General features: G+C 45.2%; 1 protein-coding gene across 1 annotated transcript in view; it reads left to right on the forward strand.

The window, feature by feature from the left end:
* The window catches only part of PAPPA (pappalysin 1), a 240318-nt gene that overhangs the window by 54805 nt on the left and 163552 nt on the right, over positions 1–21961 (forward strand). Inside the window, 4 exon segments of the mRNA XM_001926753.7 lie at positions 1928–2073; positions 6301–6594; positions 14472–14664; positions 21282–21403. Of these exon segments, the coding sequence (XP_001926788.5) occupies positions 1928–2073; positions 6301–6594; positions 14472–14664; positions 21282–21403 (755 nt within the window).

Here is a 21961-nt window from a genome sequence, read left to right on the forward strand (position 1 = left end):
GAGTCCCTGACAGAGGGCACAGCATGAGTAAAGGCACTGAGGATAAGGCGTCATGGGCATGGGGCTTGGGGGCGGTGGGGTGGCAGTGATGACAAAGCACAGTGTGAAATTCAAGAGAGGGAACAGAAAGAGATGAGGCTAAAGGGGAAGACAGGGTCTTGCAGGCCATGTGGGAATCCCAGACTTTACTCTTTCATGCATGGGGAACAGAGAGAGATGAGGCTAAAGGGGGAGGCAGGGTCTTGCAGGCCATGTGGGAATCCCAGACTTTTAACCTGTTTAATCACGTTAGACCACACGTTGCTTATCCTGAGAACAGAGTAACAACACCTCCTTGCAAGACTGGAAAGGAGGTGCAAAGCAGGCTTCCTAGCATAGCTCTCTATTTGCCAAGTCAGTGGTCCGAGCCCCATCCTGAATGGATGAAGTTTGGGAGGCCAGCCCCTGACACCAGGAGGGAAAGAGAAGGGCAGCATTCTTACTGTTGTGCTGGCCAGTCTCTGTGCCAACCCTCCTGGAGAGACAGCTGTATGAAAAAGGGAAACACTTCCAACTAGCTGTGTGACCAGACCAGGTAGGAAGGTTCTATAAGCCTCTTTTTCTTCCTCTGGTAAATGGGGATAATAATACCACCTACCTCAGTGTTATTAAGAAGATTAAAGGTAATAATCCATGTAAAGCCAGACCACATAGAAGGGCCCAACAAACATTACATACCATTTGTAGACTTTATCTCACCTGCTCTACCAGGCTGCCTGCTTGCTTATTGATGTATGTTTTTATTCACTGCTTCATTTCCAACTTTAATCAAGAAATGATTATCAGCTATTCACATGGATCCCTGAGATACAACATGGCAGACATAAAATGGGGGCCGAAAGAAGCATGAGCTGGGAGCCAGATACCTCTCTTTTATTAGAAAATGATCCACTAATACGCCTGTGACTGATGTGACATGTTAGCTTTACTGTTTCGATGGGAGAGTCATACTCCACAAGGGAAGAGTTCTCATTTATGGAGCACCTAGGCTATGCCAGGCTCTTTCCAAAGACCATCTCTTTCTCTCTCCAATGTATGTTTGTTCAGAGTATTAAAGGGCTGATGATTGTAGCTTGGGGAATTAATGTACTTTGCAAATATGTCAGTCTATGTTCTAGATAGCTACAATGGCAGCTACCCCCAATACAACAATATCCCTTCGTCTACTTCATGGACGAAGAAACAGAGACTTACAGAATGCAGAATTATCTACGGGAGGCAGATGACACCCCATTGAAAAGAGCATGTGCTTCCAAGCTAGATCAAATTGGTCTTGAAATCCCACTCTGCAGTGTTAGGCAACCTGTTTAATCACGTTAGACCACACGTTGCTTATCCTGAGAACAGAGTGACAACACCTCCTTGCAAGACTGGAAAGGAGGTGCAAAGCAGGCCTCTTAGCATAGCTCTCTATTTGCCAAGTCAGTGGTCCGAGGTCCATGCTGAGTGGATGAAGCAGGGAAAAAGCCAAGACTAGAATGTTTGGCATTCCTGCCATGGTCTGTTCTTGATCTGTATCCACATCATGTTGCCCTGTCATCAGTCAATATAGCCGAGTCCTTAGGGGCACAGATGTTAACTTTGGATAAATCTGGGATCTGAACTGAATTCTGCTATGGTTTTTAAGTGGAGCGATCTTCAAGTTACTAAAACTCTCAAGGACCTAATTTTTTTTCTTTATAAACTGGGGTCATCTCACTTGGTAATATTGTAATACCATACTATTATATGGTATATAATATTATTGGGGGAAGTCAACGGGGTGATATGTATAAAGTGCTGAGGCAAGTGCCTGGCACATAGTGACTCAATTAATTTGGGAGTATCTGTTATCTGAATAGACCCTTTTTGGATGGTGATGACAGCCAAGGTTCTTTTTCTCTTACAGAGCATACTTGGATGTTAATGAGCTGAAGAACATTCTTAGACTGGATGGATCAACACATCTCAATATCTTCTTTGCAAACTCCTCCGAGGAGGAATTGGCAGGAGTAGCCACTTGGCCATGGGACAAGGAGGCCCTAATGCACTTAGGTGAGAATTAGAAACTTCTCCAGGAGGAAATTTATTAGTACAGGCATATATTTAGCAGTGATGATGGTGGTGGTGAGGGCTCCTGAATGGTGCTGGTGGTGGAGATGGTGAATAACATATTTACTTACCATTTTTAAAATTTTTCAGAGCTCTTTAGCATTTCAGCCATCAAGCAGTGCTCTGAAAAAAAGCGACTCCTGTTCTGCTGATGGAGAAACTAAGATGTAGAGAGGGAACGAGGCTTATTCAAAGTCACACGCAAGTCAGTGGCAGCACTGCAGTTGGAATTTAAGTTTCCAACTCTATTCACTGAGGCTTTCTCCTTATACTCCCTGCCTCTTAGTTCATGCAAATATCTTCTCAATATGGTAACCACATTGTACTGGCCCAGCCAGTCATGGGTTGGCTTGAAAGACACCAAAGAGGCGAGACAGTTTGTAAGAACTCCTTGTTCCTCCACGTTCCACCCACCAACCAGGAACTCTTCTTACATTCGAATTATGCATGTCTATAAACACAACACATGTTTATACAAACCAGTCACCCAGAGGCAGATATGACAATGGTTTCTGCACCAGGCCCTGTAAGCAAACATCGTTTCACTGTCATTGTTGTTTCATGTTCTTTCATTTTCATTTTCCCACGTTCTCTTCTAGTATATGACTATATGTAGACATACATTTTTTAACCTGTGCTTATTTGAAATCATAGCATAGATGCAATGGTGTGTTCTTTTTTCACTTAATATTATGCTCTCTACATTTTACCCCATTGCCAGTCTTCTTAATTACTCTCCACCCCCAATTTTTTTTTTTCTACTTAACATCACAAGAGGAAAGCATCTCCCTGGCTTATGTCTAGTTCCCTGAAGACAGGTTGTTTTTGTTTTTTTTTTAATGGCCACAAAACATTGAGTGAGTGCACTGTGATTAATTTAGCTATTTTCCCCTTGATAGAATGTTCCAGTTATTTACACCAGTTATTGGTGATGACTCAGTGATACCTTCCTCTGAAATGGTAGGGCTCAGCAGAGTGACAGGGCTGGATCTTCCCCCTGGCCTGTCTGGTCTCCCGGTGGTACAGCCAGAGTCCAGTGGTTTCTCTAAATCCACAATATCTTAGAGATGAGGGACTCTGCAACTTCAAACAATGAAGTCATGTTGAGTCAGACTCTAGACTTCAGTTCCCTCCAGACCACTATCTTCTCCTAGTTGTTTTTAAGAGCGTGAAACCAATTTGTGTGAGTGTGTATGCGTAGATCCCTCTATGTGGTTGTGTAAATAGAGATAGATACAAAAATAATTAACTCATGCTTCTCAACTGGGGTGGGGGGGTGGTGCAGATTTTATCTTCCAGGATAAAATTGGGCAAAGTCTGGAGAAATTTTTGGATTTTGCAAATGGGGCGCTGCTGCTGGCATCTAGTGGGAAGCGGCCAACGATGCTGCTGGATCTCCTCCTACAGTACCCACAAGAAAGAACTACCCGGCCCCAAATATCAGTAGTGCTGTTGTTGGGAAACCCTCAGAGGGATGATGGATGGGTAGACAGGCAGACCTAGACAGACGGGGGCTGAGCAAAAGAGAGCATGCCGCTTAGGCAAGCTGCAGCTGATTAGCTTACATCACAGGCCTGGATGATGTGTGGGAACCTTGCTGGCCCAGAGCCATGATTCATGGTTGTTCTCAGCTGTGACTTAACTTAGCGGGATGGCCTTAGGCAAGTCTCTTTCCTTCTCCAGGTTTCAGTTTCTTCAGATTTTAAATGAATAGGTTAGAGCAGAGGGCCTCCAAGGACCCTTCTCAGTGCTGAAATTCTGTCCACTTGGAAGAGCAACCCAGAGGGTCACGATCAGCGTCTTAGAAGGCTTGAACAGCGGCTTCTAAAGTTAGAGAAAAAAAAAAAAAATACTCCTGATAATTCCACGAATTTCAGAGACTGGCTCAGGACCAGGAATACAGAAGGCTATAAATCCATAGCATGTTATAGTATTTCAGGATGATGTCAGCCTGGAGCTATTTCACCTTTTTAAGAGAAGCCGTGAAACAGGACCCAAGCTCTGTGCCGTCGCTCTGTGAAAAGGGGAGAGTTGGGAGGGGAGGAGGTAAAACCCACAGAGCCAGCCCTGGACGTTAAGTCTGCAGTCTGTCATTATTCCTGGAAATACCTGTGGGGTCCTGCCCGTCTCTTCCCCCCCGCCACCTCTGCCCCCGCCACCAATTCCCCATTTTACCTCAAAGTTCAAGCTTTATAGGCAAACAGCGAATCATCGGCACTATGGTAGCTCTTTACTTTAGAGCTCACCAGAGATAGAGAGCCACTTCGCCAAGGTCACACAGCCAGTACAAAACAGCATGATGATTGCAACCCATGTCAGGCTAACGCCAGCTGTCCTCCAGGCTGCCACCTCCCCATCCCAAGACGTGTGATCACAAGCAATTCCTCTGCAGTAGGCCCAATCCAACCCAATTTATTAGAACCATATTTCTTTTTTTTAACCCTCTTTTCCTGCTGTTATACCACCATCCCTGGAAAAAGCCTTGGGTGGGAAGGAGATTGTGTTTCATGTTGTGATTGACAGAAAATAATTGAGAGAGATTTCCTGTCTCAATTTCTCTTCCTCCCTGCCTCTGCCTGCCCCTTCTCACATACACACGCGCATGCACACCCCCACACATACACACCCTCTCATACATCTCTATCTTCGTGCTGGAAGGCTCTGAGCGGTTTAGAATTAATAGGCACCGTGAGCCCCATGGCTGAGCAAGCTCACCCTCCTGGCAGTTCAGTCTGAGATAACACTCCCCCCACGCCTGCTGCAGGCTCGCCAGTACAAATCAACAAGGCCCTGAGTCCTTGCCGTTCTTTTCTGAGATGCTGCTCTGTACCTAAGGTCACTGCCTGAAGGTTGTTCAAGACTTGAATCTTCACCTTCCCTGAAACACACTTGCCTTTTCCAGTTGAACTCTCTCTGCCAGCCGGTGTGTATTTCTCCAGTGCCTAAAAATGAATATCGAAGCGTGGTACCCATTGAATTTACTGAGATCTGGTCCATCTCTGGCCATGTTAAGAAACATTCAGTCTTTTAAGAGACATGGGGTGGGTTATTGCTTCTCAAACTAGGACATACAGGCAAGTTGTCTGGGGCTCTTATTAAAATACTTATTCTGATTCTGAAGGTTTAGGGTGGGCCTGAGATGCTGCATTTCTAATCACCCTCCAGGTGATGCTAGTGCTGATTTTCTTGAGGTACATTTGGAGTAGCAAGTAGTTAGAAGTAAGGCACTTGCTGTATGTCAGGTGCTGTGCTGGCTGTTTACACATGACCAGTTAGACCTCTCAAAACCTCTTTAATTGGGTCGCTGTTCAGCAGATATGCAACATACATTTAATGAGAAGCCGTATTTATATTCTGGGCCCTGTGGGAGGCATTAGCAGATTTGATTAAGAGCCTTAGCTTTGAAACCCAAGGATTTCAGGTTCAAATCCCAGCTCCCCACCTCCTAATTTAATCACAGACCAGTTACTTCACCCCGCTGTGAGTCAGTGTCCCCCTCATTGGGTAGTGAGATGAACACGTGTGAGTACATGAACCACTAAGCACGGGGCCTGCAGTTACATAGTAAATGCTCAAGAAACATTAGCTGTTATGACCAGTGTTATAACGGTGAGCATGCTATGGTGCTGGCCTTCATGAATTGACATCCTCACAGAGTCCAGAGCTACAGAAATGGGATTTAGAGATGGCTGTCGATTTGCTCAACCTCACAGAGTTGGTAAAGGCAAAATGAGAACCGGAACCAAGGTGTCTGGCCTTGAGGGCTTCGTTTCAACAGAGGCATATAGGGATGTTTGTACACTAGGGCGTGCCTTACTTTCTAAGAAGAGGTTGCATTTGCCAGCCCAGAAATCAGAGCCCTTGAATTCTAGCCATGCCCCTTCTTTTAGGTAGTTTGAAACCACCTTGGATAAGTTACCTCATTTCTTTAGGCATTGGTGTTTTCAACTGAAACATGAAGGGATTGCACAAGATGACTCTTGGGACTCCTTCCTACTCAAGCAGTGATTCATATCACAAGTCCTAACAGCTCTCAGCGGAGGAGGCATAGGGTGGAGAAGCCTGTGGTTACTTCCAGCAGCACCCCATTTACTCTTGATTGATTTGGGGATTCTTGCATCAGGAAGCAGGGTGCCCAGTTTGCCTGACACTCTTGTTTTCCCTTTGCAGGTGGCATCGTCTTGAATCCATCTTTCTATGGCATTCCTGGGCACACCCATACCATGATCCACGAGATTGGGCACAGCCTGGGCCTCTATCACATCTTTCGAGGCATCTCCGAAATCCAGTCTTGCAGTGACCCCTGCATGGAGACAGAGCCCTCCTTCGAGACCGGAGACCTCTGCAGTGACACCAACCCAGCCCCCAAACATAAGTTCTGTGGTGACCCTGGGCCAGGGAATGACACCTGTGGCTTTAATAGCTTCTTCAACACTCCTTACAACAACTTCATGAGCTACGCAGGTAAGGCCCCACACTCTGCATGGTGCAAGGGGCTAGATGTCAGATGTGGCTTTCAGTCCTGGCTCAGAGCATCCTTGAGTAAGCTACTTACCTTCCCTAAGGTGTCTTCATCCCAACCATTCTTCATCTCCAAGTAGTGGAGATCATGTTCCTTCCACAAGCACCTTGGGGGTACCGGGAAGATGTTGTATCTGGGAGATGCTCAGAAAGACACTTTAGGAAACTGACCAGGACCGAAAATCAGGAAGCCTGGGTAGAAGGCCTCGGTCTTCCACAAGGTCACCTAATGCCTTGGGATCTGTCACATCCCATCTCTGAGTTCCACTTTCCTCAAGAAAATGGAATCTTTGGAATTGATCTCCAAGATATCTCCTAGTTTTGTGGCTGTCATTTTCTAAGCTGGTGGTTGTTGAAACTTTTTTGAGAGCACAAAACTCTTACATGCACCTTTATTGTTTTATTACAGAAAAAAAAAAAAAGATTGCTTTTGGTTTTGCAAATAGGAAATTATTCCATAAGATGGATATGTTTTTTCCCCCTCCATATATCCTTTCAAAGCTCTTTTATCTACCATGGGTAACAGTGTTAAGGACGGACTCTTTGGGTTCTAAGATGTTCTCCACTTCCTTTTAGCATATGTCAAGGCCACTTCTAGCCCTTATAACATCTTTGGCAAATTAGAACAAGATGTCCTTTCTTTAGGGAGGTCAACGGCCCTCAGCACTGGCTCCCTAAGCCAAGAGTTCTTGGGTAAGACACTATCCTCAAGGTTGCACGTGGTAGCCCCCCATCAGATTCTATTATAATATTCAATTTAGATGTCCTCTTTCCCCCACCTAAGCAGCAAGTTCAGTAAATACAAAGATTGCCTCTAATACTTCAATAACTTCTCAGCATCTAGCACAAGGCCTGGTGCTTGGAAAAAAAAAAAAGTTTGTTTGGAAGGGGGGGGTGCTCCTGTTGTGGTTCAGTGGATTAAAAACCTGACTGTATCCATGAGGATGCGGGTTCGATCCCCAGCCTCACTCAGTGGTTTAAGCATCCTGCATTGCCATGAGCTGTGGTGTAGGTCACAAATGTGGCTCAGATCTGGTGTTGCTGTGGTAATGGCATAGTCTGGAAGCTGCAGCTCCAATTCGACCCCTAGCCTGGGAACTTCCATATGCCGCCAGTGCAGCCCTAAAAGGGGGGGAGAAAAAAGAAGAAGAAGAAAGGGAGGGGATTCCTGCTTTGGTGCACTAGGTTAAGAATCCAACTTCAGTGGCTCAGGTTGCTGTGGAGGTATGGGTTCAATCCTTGGCCCACTGCAGTGGGTTAAAGGATCTGGTGTTGCTGCAGCTGTAGCATAGGTTGCAGCTGCAGCTCAGATTCAGTTCCTAGCCCAGGAACTTCCATATGCCTCAAGTGTGGCCATAAAAAAAAAAAAAAAAAAAGGAAGGAGAAAGGCAGTACAGGAAGAAAATGAATTGATTCTCTAATAACAGGTATATAAAACAATATTTCTACCTGAATAAACTTTCTTGTGCATAGGGCATTAATACACACCACCATATTTAATTCTCATGAAAAACCTATGGGGTAGGAACTACCCCATTTCGCAGATGGCAACACAGAGGTTGGTCAAATTCTTCGTCCCTGGGTCACACATCTGACTCCAAGTTTTGTTTATTTGTTTGTTTTTTCTTTTACTCTTGTGCTGCTCTTCAAAGGAGACCCAGGTTTTTGAACTCTGTCTCACACAGATGCTTTTGTTGAATAGGGGGCTGCCCTGAGTGGAATGGTTGTGTGAGCATGACTCTAGGCCTCCATCTCTACTTGAACCAGGGGAGCCCCCTTCCCACAGTTCTCCATTTCTGTCAGGGTTTCGCCTCAATCTGCATTCAAAGAGAGGATTTCCTGCTGCAACCCAGTGAAAGTGATCATCGCCAGTGGGTCCTCCTGGCTCCCCGTCTGGGATGCTGATCTCCTCAGTTTAAGGTTCATATAGTTCACACCTGGCGTCTCTCGAAGGGTCAGTACCCGCCCTTGGCTCCATAAATGATCCTTAGGTGTAGGTCTCTGAAAAAGCCTGGAGCACTGGGTATTTCCTCAAAAGCAGATTCCCACCGGGCTCCCGTTCCCAGCCAAGGCTGCATCCCACATCCGGTGCCCTGTCCCCCTCGCAGAGCCCTGCTTACGTTCCATTTCTATAGCACCTTTCCTTGGCCAGCTCAACGCACATGGAAAATAAACAATAACATGAGTTTGGAAGTTTGCCGGCCTCTTAGGGGCCGGGAGCTGCCACTCGCTACCAGACCCCCATAAACTAAACCTTTTTTTGTTCCTCTCTGTACAGATCTAAAGGGTGATTGATTTACTGTTGTTTTTTTAAAGGAACCCCTCAGCTCAGTGACCCATTAACAGCAGAACTAATTCACTGAGCTACGATAACAAACTTACACCCGCAAAAGCATATTCAGGGCGACCACGGGCTTTGAAATGTTTGTTTTCCTTAGGCTCTCTGATAGATGAGGTGACAAAAGCAGCTGGATGAAATTCAAAATGCAGAACAGCATTGGGTTCTCAGGGCCGGGGAGAGCCATGCACGGGGCTTTGCAGTCAAGGCAAGAGAGTGGAGACCTTGCCGGGTCAGCTGCTTCAAGTGCCTTCCTTCCTGGGTGCTCCAGCTTTCTGCAGAGATGGTTGTGTTCTGAGTCTGTGCTGCCCAGTGTGGTAGCCATTAGCCATTTGTGGCTATCGAGTGCTTGAAACTTGGTGAATGAGACTGAGGAACTGAATTTGAGTTCATTGGACATGACTGGTGGCAGGTCTGCAGTAATTACTGAGTGCCTGTGACATGCTGGACACTGTGGGAAATAGTACATACGCTTGTCTCATTGAATCCTCAAAATAACCCAGTGAGGTCAGTGCCATCACTATCACGCCCATTTTATAGATGCAGAAAGTTTGGTTTGGGAGCTTAAGGAACTTTCCCAGAGTCACATGGCTAAAACAAGGCAAGCCTTTTACTACAGAGCCTGTGTTTTAGGCAATAATTATCTGGCTCCCTTTCTGATACTGGGGAGTTTCAGAGTCCCAGCGGCTCAGATTAAGTAAACACCAGGCGTGCGATGAAGGCAAGCCTGGTGGAGCACCAGGTGAGTGTGGTCACACTGAGCGGCTGGCTATCCTCACGTGGATGGAAGGGCAGCAGCTCAGACTCTACCTCCTGAAGATAACAGGCCATAGGGAGCCCACCAAGAGGATCCTCCAGTCCCAGCCTGCTCAAGAGTGCGGAAACCATGCCCTCCCCAGCCTACGGGAGCAGGTGTCCAGTCACCGTCATTCTGTCTGTCCCTTTTAATAGGCACATGTGCTTTGACCCAGCAGTCTCATCTCCAAGGAATACATCCTAAGGAAATACATCAGTTGATGTGTTTGAACAGTTACTCCTAAGAATGTTTTTAGCACTCTTTGTTCTCCAAGTGTTCATTAGGCATTTACTGTCTGCCAGGCATATACGAGAAATGCTTATATGTGTGAAAAATTAGAAAGTTCTTAACAGATCCAAAGAGAAAGGGTTGCTGAAATAAATCTCGAGGCACTCGTATGATAGAACATTATGTGGTCACTGAAGATGATGGAGCCGGCATTGAGGGGCACAAACAGAGAAAGACGCTGAATAAGAGGAAGTTTGCAGTGTGGACACCAACTTGAATCCCCTGTGTGCTAGCCTTTGACTTGAGGCGAGTCACTTCTCTCTGAGCCTGTTACTTCCTTGGTACCGTAGAGGGGTAATCAGCCTTACCTGGCGTGACAGTAGGTGTAATCATACAGGTGAGAGACGTGGTACCGTAACTAAATGCTCTAGAAATGACACTTAATAGGATTCTTTGTTCACTATTGAATGTGAAAACAGTCCAGAGCCTATTGTATAATGTAAGACCTGGCATATGTGTGTGTGTGTGTGTGTGTGTATTTGTTTGTGGTGATAATTCTAGCAATTCACTGTAGATATTCACATGCATCTACCCATACACAGATACGTATACCAGACATTAATTGTATTATCTCAAGGTAATGTTTAGGGTGATGTTTATTTCTTTGTAGCATTCTTGGCACATTCTGAATGTTCTACAGTGAATATAGTCTTTTAGTGCTGTTACTATTATTATCATTGTTTTTCAAAACAACAAAAAGACAGGGACTTTTGCAAAGGGCATCTCAGTTATTCATACACTAGAAATGGGTTAGCTTGTTAAATGCTTTCATCAGCTGTAGGAGGCAGGTGGCATCAGGATTCGATTTTTTTTTTTTTTTCCACAGTGGGTGGAAAGGAGGCTGACAGGGGTCAGCGGTATGCCCAAGGTTCCACAGGGAGTGAAGGTACTAAGATCAGGCCCTGAAGCTCCACGCTCTGTGATCTAACAGCTACCAATGGAAATACATTCTTGGAAGAAAGCTTAGGTTAGCAAACTCAGGGCACAGTATCAAGGGCATGAGGACTGGTACAGGCTCCTAGAATACTGACATTCCCCCCAGTCTTTCGGCTTGGAGACAAGATGAGCCAGCCAGTCCTAGAGACCAGCACCTCGTGGCCACGGATGTCAGGAGGTAAAGCCTGTGGAGGCAGGAAGGCAGAAGGAGCTGACCCCAGACATAAGCTCATCAAGGCATAGTGTTTGTGATAAACAGAAAGCCTTTGGTATCTCACCCAAGATTCTAGTACCAGCTCAGCCCCTAAGGAAGCTACCCTGGGAAGGACATTTTCCGACTACACCGGTAAAGTTCAAATACAGTTCTGTGCTCCTACCAGGTTCTATCTCCTATCTATTTTTCAAAATACCTTTAAATTTTTTTTTTAATTGATTTACTTTGTTTTTTAGGGCCGCAACTGTGGCACATGGAAGTTCTTAGGCTAGGGGTCCAATCAGAGCTGCAGCTGCTGGCCTACACCACAGCCACAGCAACACCAGATCTGAACATCATCTGTGCCCTATACCACAGCTCAAGGCAAGGGGATCCTTAACCCACTGAGCAAGACCAGGGATCAAAACTGCATCCTCATGGATACTAGTCAGGTTCGTTACCTCTGAGTCAGGAAAGGAATGCCTCAAACTTTTTTTATTGACAAACATGGAAATGGCTAATTTTTAAGTTACAAGAGGAAAGTATACTTCTTTAGGGGAAGAAAAGCAAATACATCAGAATGTAGAAAGGGAAATGCTGATTTTTCTCCTCCATTCATTTTGGTAAATACTTTATGTCCTCTACTTCCTTGAATCCTCACCACAACGCCAGGTAGTGGGGTTGATTTAAATGTGGCCAATTTATACCTGTGGGACCTGAGTTATAAAGTTACTTCCTTCTTTGGGAAATGATGGATTAGAATTCTGTTCTCTGCATGTGCCTTACCATACAGAGTCACCCCCTATGAATAGACGGATGCATTTCTAATAGCTGTACTATATAAATGATGCTTCAAAAGACATCCCTCTACATATGTTTTTCCTTATGTCTGTTCATGAATATCTCTCTGTTGAATTCCTAAATGTGATGTGGCTAGATCAAAGAGAATGGATATTTTACATTCTGGGTTTTCTCCTGCTTCCAGTTTTCTGACACTCGCACGTCAGTGTGCGTGTGCACACACTCTTCCCAGGCATGAGACTGTGAGCATTTACTGAGTCTTGACCATAGTTCTTGGTGCTGCCCTTCTCTTAACCCTCAGCAGTGTTCAGTCATAAGCACTCTTGTTAATCACCATCATCTCCACTTTACAGATGGGGAAACTGAGGCACCATGCGCACAGAAGCACGTGCCCATTTGCCACCAGATTCTTCATGCACCAATCTAACCACACAGCCCCTACTTCCTTACCCATCAGGCCCTTCTCCTGCCTCTACACTATTCAGTGGCTTTTCCAAAGTTTTGCAGAGGAAATGCAAAGTTCATAGTAAGAAAGGAAAATGTGGTCCTTCTTAGACCAATGGGTGCATTTGAACTCTATCCTCCAAGCAGTGGGGACCCACAGAATGTTTATTTAGTATCCAAGGAGTTACATGGAGGTATCTGGGCTTGAGAGGGATTTGTGGGACTAGTCACTCTTTTACATTGTTTACTAGGGGACACCCAGCTCTTCGGCTTCCTCCAAATGGATGAAAGACTTTTCCAGGGTGCTGGAAGGGAAACTGTCAAAAATTCCTAAGGGGATCAGAGGCAGCTTCTGGGGATCACCCTCTGACACCCCTGCTCCTTCCCAAAGGAGATTCGCAAGGTCATGTCCAACTGCCCAGCACCTGCCCAAACTTACTTTCTGTTTGTTTGATAAGGGGAAGTGAGTTTATGCTGTGGGATTCCCAGTGGCGGGTTTATTTTAAGATCAGGCGAGCCCCGTGCTCCTCCGTCTGGGGCCCAGCTGCGGAAGCCCTGACCAGGCGGACCCCTCTGGGAAGTGGTGTTTTTGGAAACCCAGCCAAAACAGTGCCTTACACAGCCCCGGGGGCAGCTGAATAAAGCCGTTGGAGGGAGAGATAGGAGGCAAGCTTTCTCTTTGTGGGGATGAGTCTTGGGTCATGGCCTTCATTCCGCATCCTAGAAAAGAGAGAGTAGAATTGAAGGTCATTAGATCTGAAGACATTAGGAGATTGTATTTCAGCCCCCTCGGGCTCAGGCTCAACTCCTGTTTATCAAGCACCTGCAGGATACCTGCCCATACAAGGTCTCACGTATGCTCAGAAAGGAGTTCTCATACTGATTAGATATATGGCCTTGGGGTCAAGACTGCCTGGGTTCGAATCTCAGCTCCACCCCCAGCTCTGTGGTTCTTTAAACAGTAGCTACATAGACCTCTCTCAGCCTCAATTTCCTCCCTGTAAAATGGAGAAATGATAATATTTACTCCAGAAATAGTGGGAGAGTTATATGCGTCCAAAGCACGGTACCCCATGCCTGCCTCATGCTAAGCACACAGTGAATGCCCTGGTGACAGCACTGTGCAGAAGGCATCATTGTCCTCATATTCCTGCCACTGTCCTGGACTGCTTCTGGGTCTACCTGATGCTCTGGCCTGTGCTCCCTGCACAGGCCATCCTCAGCTTTCTTTCCCAGTCTTGGCCTTGCGGTCTGGTGGACCTCCGATACCTCCTCCAGAAGCCTCTCTGGTTCCCTGCCCTCCCCAACATGCTGTCTCCTTCCCATCGCAGCTGGTCAGCATCGCAGCCTTGAATGGCCTCATAGCTACCCCGATCCATACAGACCAAAGTGACCTTCACTCTATAACTAGGCTGGTGGCTCATCAAGGGCCCGAATGTATTAAGCTTTCATGGCCCTTAGCTTAGAGCAGAGAATATGCAGTCATTGCTCAAGGAGGCTTGTTGGACAGACAATGTCAGTGCATCAGCAAATAGCAGAATTAGTGAACAAGTAGATGAATGAATGTGAAGACATGAGTGAAGGATAGTGGGCTCACGAAAGAATGAGTGAGTGAGTCAACAGTCGAGAGCGAGTGGGTGAATGAGAGAGAGTGAATGCATGGTGGGGGAGGGGAGGAATAAAGGGATGTGTGACTCACTGGCCAGTGGATTTGGGTCTGTGGAAAGCAGCTTGTCTTGCCTTTGTCCTTAGCCGTGACCTCTGGGCTGTTCCCTCTCCAGGCTCAGACGTGCCTTTTCAGCTCCATCCACCCTCTACTTCCTCCGGTTCCCTCTCACCTGTCTCCAGAAGTGATGACTGCACTAATTTGTTCACAGACCATTAGCTCTTGAGCACTGGAAGAGGCCAGCTCTGAGTTGGCAAGGGCTGGGGTGCTGGCTCTCCGGTCACCAGGAGACATCATAATTCTCTCACCCGCCCGCCTGTGCAGCCAGGCTCTTATCTCTCCCTGTGCCCGCTTGCAGATGACGACTGCACCGACTCCTTCACGCCCAATCAAGTCGCCAGAATGCACTGTTACCTGGACCTGGTGTACCAGAGCTGGCAGCCCTCCAGGAAGCCGGCGCCTATTGCCCTCGCCCCCCAGATCGTGAGCCACACCACTGACTCCGTGACGCTGGAGTGGTTCCCACCCATCGACGGCCACTTCTTTGAAAGGTGAGTGTGGCCTGTGAAGTGTTGATCCTTCTCTGCTCTCCTGCCAAGAAGAGGGAAACTTGGAAGGGAAGCAGCCTGGGAGAGGGATTTTGTTGTGTTTTTTGTTCTGGATCTTTCTGAACGAGTGCCTGCAACATCCAACACAGCACTTGGTCCATGTAGGCATGTCGTAGGTTTGGGGGTCAGGAAATAAATGATTGATTGCTAGGAGAAATTAATATTTAAAGTGAATGAAAGTTTTGCTTTATTATTAAAAGCCTGGAAACATCTGTTGCCAGAACCTCCTCTGGGATGGAGGTACTGGTCTCATCTCCATGATGTCAGAAGTTGAAATTGTCCCTGATTGGGAATTCTGGGTGTGGCGCAGCAGAAACGAATCTGACTAGCATCCATGAGGATGCAGGTTCGATCCCTGGCCTCGCTCAGTGGGTCGGGAATCTGACATTGCCATGAGCTGTGGTGTAGATAGCAGTCTTGGCTCAGATCCCGCTTTGCTGTGGCTATGGTGTAGGCTGGTGTCTACAGCTCCTACTCAACCCCTTGCCTGAGAATTTCCATATGCATGGGAATTTCCATGCCTAAAAAGCAAAAAAATTAAAAAAGAAAAAGAAAAGAAAGCAAAAGGAAAGAAATTGCCTCTGATTAATGGGCTAATACCTTCATATACATATAGTATCTGAAGGGCACATGATATGTGAATACACATGCATATATGCATATATTTGTATAATTAGAATCACTGAAATGTGGGTCTAATGATCCCTCAATGGCCCGGAGGTAGAAACCTGGGGTAAGCGGTGCCTTTCAGCATCAGGACTCCCTGAGGAGCTCAAGCTCTAGAGGATCTTAAAGGGTCACAAAAACGTACTAAAATGCAGACATCTATTTTGGTTGGAACATAGTAGTTATAATTTAGGGCAGATCAGTCTGTTGCCCCTCTGCCCAGCTCTTCTTGGAATGTTTTTTCCAATAATGATGATGTAGCATTAATGGTGGGGAAAATAGTAACCAACTACCAATTAACTAATATTGTTAAAAAAGGGGGAGTGTTCCCATTGTAGCACAGCAGAAATGAATCTGACTAGTATCCATGAGGATGCATTTTCGACCTCTGGCCTCTCTCATTGGGTTAAGGATCTGGCATTACCATGAGCTGTGGTGTAGGTCACAGATGCAGCTCGGATCCTGAGTTGCTGTGGCTGTGGCATAGGCTGGCAGTCATAGCTCCAATTCGACCCCTAGCCTAGGAACTTCTATATGCCATGGGTGTGGCCCTAAAAAGCAAAAAAAAATTAAAATTGCTCCATAGTTGTGGTTGCCACCCCTTATCAAGGACTTACTCTGGAATTCTATACTCAATTCTTCATAGACAGAGTCTCATTTCACCTTTCCAGTAATTCTGTCAAAGGGGCATCAGCTTCTTCACTTGCCAGATGAGGCAGGGAACGGAAAGAAGCAGAGAGATTGGAACAGGAGCCCCTGGTAGGTGGAGGGGGCTGGGCTCTGACTCACATTTTGCAGCATTTTATCTCAGGCTGTCATGTTCCTTCATTAAGTCCTTCCAAAGCTCAAATTATGAAGGAGGTGTCACCCCTTCCCTCTAAAAGGCCACAAAAGGTGGCAAGGAGCTGCATGTGTGTTTGCACATTTTGTGTTTGTGTGGCTGTCGAAGGTGCATTCAATCATGGCATCACATTAAATTTGGGCTCCAGCTGTCCACACTACTATCCATCCCTGAGTCTAGAACCTTCATTGGACAGTGGGGTGAATGCGATCACGGGGAAGGGAGATACCCTCCCTAGACCCTCCATAGAAACCCCCCTTCCTCTGCCCCAGCCACCCTCACTGGGAGCTCAGAGCTGGGTTTGGGAAACCTCATGTGACACTTCAGAGCAGGCTTTCCAGCAGCCCGTAAATTTATTTATTTTTTCTGTGGCGATGAGAAGTATCAGACTTTTGGTCAAGCCTTGGCCACTTAAAAATGGAAGTTTTGTAAATGAAGCTTCCTGTGTATGTATTCAATTTGTATTTCATAAAGCAGTTATTGTCCATTAAATAAATACCATCTGATTGTTGAAAACTTATTGGAGGCTTAATTGTTGTGTAATGAGATGGGTCTCTATTACATAGTGCCCTCAGCTTTGATCAGTATGTTTTTAATAACCTATAGTCAGTTGGTACTTGAAGCTCATACAATAGCTATTCTGTTCAGTCTAAGATTTCATAATGGAATCATCATAGGTTAAATTAAAACTGACATTTAGGAACATGTCTAATTAGGATTAGCAGCTATGTAGACCGTCATCTATGGGCTAAAGGAATTAGGTCAACAAGTTCATTAAATTATTGTAAAGAAGTGGAACTATCATGTCCCCCTACACAGAGTTCATCCTCATAGAAATTAGCTTTGTCTGAAGGATGCAGGCTTAGTACGAAGAATCAGATTGTCTGTGTTCCATTCTCTATGTCACCACTCCCAGCCTATGGGACCTGGGGCAAATTGTGTCCCCTCTCTGATCCTCTCTGACCCTCTGAGTCTTCTTTCATAAAAGGCGCTAACCGTGCCCACTTCACCTGGCTTTTGTGGGGAATTCAGCAAGATGAATTCTTGCTGACTTCATCTCTGATATGCCTAGCACACACACTCTCCACGTTCAGGAAATATTAGCTCCCATCTTGTACAAAGTTGTCCAGAGCTGTGGAGCTACTTGAAAATTCTCTTCCCCTGCAAAATCTCTGGTGTTTTCCACTACATCCATCAATGCCAACCTCTCGCCCCTGGCCATCCTCACATCCTCCTGCTGTTCCTCACATCTGTGGTCTAAGAGAATACAAGGGTTTTCCTTAAAAAAACATATGCAGATCCTCCCACAGCCTGCGTCCTCACACATGGGCAACTGAATAAATAATTCAAGGCCACCCCTGGCTTTTTTAACTCCTTTATTTTTATCTGTCTTGCAAACATGTGTTGACTAGATGGTTTCAGTTTTCTGAACAATGGGCCGTGGTGATTGGAAAGAAGGCTGGACTGGGAACCAACAGACCTGGGTCTGAGGCCTTTGCAACCTCATGCATTTCCTCGTCCTCTTCTGCCTCAGTTTTCTGAATCTCAGAACATAGAAAATGACATGAGAAACTGTTTTCTTAGTTCCGCCAAGAATGGTACATAAGTAGTACCATTCTAGATGCATAGGAAAAAGGTTAATTCTGTATATTACAGTGGGTGCCTTAGACAGGCATTGTCCAATAGAACTTTCTGCAGGGTCCAGTATGGTAGTAGCCCTTAGCCAGTTCTGGCTATGGAACAGTTGAAATGTGACATGTAACTGAAGAGCTGAAATGAATTCTACATTTATTTAATTGTAATTAATTACAATTTAAATAGCCGCATGTGACTGGGGGCTGCTGTATTAGAAAGCACAGCCTTGGAGCTTTAAGCTTTGATTCTCATGGAACCTGTGTAAGAAAGATAATTTCTTCCAGCTTTAGCATCCTGTACTTCTATGATTTCAGTGTGTGTGTGTCTGTATGTGTCTGTGTCTGTAGATACAGGTACCCATTAAAATCAAATAAATCCCAAGGTCAGAAACACAGATTATACACTCCCTGAAGGTGTAGGATACTACCTGATTTGGGTGAAACCCAATTTGAGTGTACTCTCTGAGCTGCGACCGTGGTATAATTACTTTGTCCTGGCAGTCCTCAGTTCCCTTTTCTATAAAATGGGAACATAACTCACCATACTCAGAATCACACCTTAGCTTTTTAGTTACTGACTTTGCTTTTACTTTCACCCTTCTTTTTCCAGTTTGTTCTTCCTTGACCATTCAGACTGATTTTTTTAAAATGCAAATTAGCTCATGTCATGCCATGCATTATAACCCTCTTGAGGCTTCCCCATTTCTTTTCTGTAAAATCTACCTGTAGTCTACAGAACCTTGCCTGATCTGGCTGTCCTTATTTGTCCAACTGCCTCTCATACTGTTCTTTCCTTCATATGTGACTCTTTGCCACTCAGGTTTCTTCCAGGACCTCTATGGACCATACCCTTCTCCCCCCTTACCCCCGCCACCCCTGCTCAGGTCCTTTAAGTACCTTTAGACTGAACCCAGGCTATCACTTGACTCACACTCTGTCTTACTCACATTGCATCATACCTTCACTAAGGTTCTTCCATGGTTTCTCCAATCTTAATAAGCCAAACGCACCCCCGCCCACTATTCTCTCCTACATCATCTGTCAACTTTCCTTCTAGAACTTACGGAATATGTAATTTTGTATCTGTTTACCTATTTGTTTATGGACTGTTGCCTCCACTGGACTTCACGCTCTGTGAGGGCAGCATCTGCACTGAATTTGCTTACTCTTGGGTCCTCGGTGTCAGGTAGTTATTCAGGACTGGCCCTCATAGGCTGTTCAGTGAGTAGCCACTGAATGAACAGATGAATGAGTGAAGGAACGTGTGAATCATTGATTGAACATGAGGGACTACACTTTGTGGAATGCTCTTTACAGTAAAGGCACCTTTACTTTGTTCACTCATCATAGTGCTTATTAGGAGCCTAGAAGGTGTTAAGAACTCAGTCACGTGCAGGCAGCCATTATGTTTATCATGCAAAGCAAGGCATCTAAAGAAATAGACAGGCTCAATTGCCATTGAGGTCAATGGGATTCCAGATCCCATACCAGAATGTTTGTAGTCTCCTTGTCATCATGAAGGCAGTCATGTGACTCTGACTTGTTGTACATGGACTCTGGTCCTTGTGATGGAACTCTGCTCTCCAGAGTGGTTCTGAGCCCACCTCTCTCTCTACTCCTCATCCCTGCCTGCAAACAAAATTGTATATTGTTATTATTACTAGTCCGTGAGTACTTCATACATATATATAGAAAATAGAAAATTCAGAAAACCAGGATGAATACAAATAGGGAGGTAAGAGTCCTGTGTTCTATCACCCAGAAATAACTGCTGATAGTATTTGGTCACCTGAAGATTTTTTGAACATCATTGAGGTGTTACTATAGATAGTTTTGAATATGGATTTTTCACCTAACATTACAACTAATGTATTTTCCATAAAATTTAATAATCTTTATAAATACTTATGTAATAACTATTTACCATTCCATTGAGAGGATTAACCTTAGGCTATTGAATCATTCTCCTATCACTGACTATTAGTGTGCTTATAAAATTTCTACCTATGCATGGTTTTGTATTTAAAATGACAAAGCTGAGGATGCAGGATCTGCAGCTTGAGGGTCTAGGCTAGGCTAATCGTTGAGTCTTAGCAACATGTCAGAGTGACTGGTATTTATCCATCCATCCATCCACCCACCCACCCAACCATCCACCCACCCAGCCATCCATCCATCCATTAAACTATGTATGTTGACCGCTATATAACCAGATGAACAGGAGCATGAGCTGGTCCGCTATAGGTTTGGGGGGTGAGCTCCCTGGCAGCTGGATGGAGGAAGAATGAGGAGTGCAGCTGACTGTGATGTTCACCAGCATGTTCTACCTTGCCATGTGAGCCCAAGGGCGGTAGAGCTTCCCTGTGAAGGAAAAGCCCTAAGGCTTGGGATAGGGTTCTTCCACTGTGTCTTTCTAGTAGCCAAAGGACAGTGCTTCTTTTAGAAAAGAGGTATTGGCAAGACCATTGCATTTTGAGTAGTAATAGGTCGAGCTATGACATTTCTTGACATTTTCTCTTTCTAGTCCCTCTGCAGGAGTTGCTCAGATTTGCAGAGTTTCAGGCTCATCCTGGTACATGAGGAGAGGGCTTATCCCTTTCCCTTCTCAGAAACTGCCTCCTAAACAGAGGCCAAGTCTAGAGAACAAGTAAGCTCACAGAGGCTGTTGTGGCTAAAGGGAGATTGAATCCAGATACATAAGACACTAGACAGTAGGGGAAGCCACCATAATATTCCACTTCTGGGGCTGGTCTCCTTGAGGATTGGCTTGCCCCTTGGAAAGCTGCTAAAGTGAATTAGAGATCATGGTAAGGAAACTGTTTTTGACCATTAAAGCAAAGAGTGACTCATCCATGCCCAGAATGTCAGTGCTGGCATTTAGTTCAGCCATCATTTAGTGCTTAAGGCATCATTTAGTTCAGCCCACTCATTTTCAGCTGAAAGAACTGCACCATGCCTTCTTCCCATTTAATACCTAGGGTACCAGGTTATTCCTGCATGGGGTACATACCTGATAGATATTGTTAAAAGACTAAAATTTGAGGTAAAATGGGGCAAAAGATTTTCTTAAAACCACACATCAAGTCTGCAGTGGAACTTGGAATAATGGATGAAGTGGTGATTAGTGCAGGTAGTAAGTCTTTGGCCTGTTGATTCTGGGCTGCCTAAGTATAAAGATATGTATCCACCATCAGAACAGAAGCTCCTTTGGCCCGAACAAGGTCCTTGCTGGGCAGGTGTGGGTGGGGAAAGGGCTGCAGAGTTTCACGTATAGTCATATTCTAGAAGCTCCAGCAAATATAGGGAGAGAGAATAGGGAAACAGATTTGTTTTAACCTCTGCCTTTGGGTTAGTTCAGTCCAGAACTCATTCAACTGTTCCTAAGTCGGCGCATTTTCCTTCTTTCCTTGGCCTCCTAGAGAATTGGGATCAGCGTGTGACCTTTGTCTGGAAGGGAGAATCCTGGTGCAATACGCCTTCAACGCCTCCTCCCCAATGCCCTGTGGCCCTTCAGGACACTGGAGTCCTCGGGAAGCAGAAGGTAAGCCAGCCTGGAAGCTCCTCTGCAGGTGGGGTGTGCAAAGAACTCTTTCTGTGTGGATGGAATGTTATGATTTTAAAAGTCTTCCACATACTGTCTCATTTGATCTTAAGGTCACCCTGCAAGGCCAGAAGTTTTGGGGGACTTTCTGGTTTTTTTTGTTCACCCAACTTTATTGAGATGTAATTGTCATATAAAATTGAGTAGGTTTAAAGTGTGCCATGTGATGATGTGATTCATGTAAATATCACAAAGTGATCATGAAAATAAGTTTAGTTAACACATCCATCACTTCACACTTTTTTTTTTTTTTTTGGTGAGAACATTTATGAACTACTCTGGAAGCAGTTTTCAAGGATACAATCAATACAGTATAGTATTGTTAACAATTATTGCCATGTTGTATATTACAACTCTAGAATTGATTCATTGTGTCGCCAGAAGTCTGTACTCTTTCCTATCCATCAAGGCAAGTGTTCATGCATTTGTTCAACACAAATCTTTTGAGCACCTGCTGTGTCCTAGGTATGTCATCCCATTTTCCACACAAAGCAACAA

This window comes from Sus scrofa, chromosome 1 (genome assembly GCF_000003025.6).
Source record: "Sus scrofa isolate TJ Tabasco breed Duroc chromosome 1, Sscrofa11.1, whole genome shotgun sequence".
NCBI lineage: Eukaryota > Metazoa > Chordata > Mammalia > Artiodactyla > Suidae > Sus > Sus scrofa.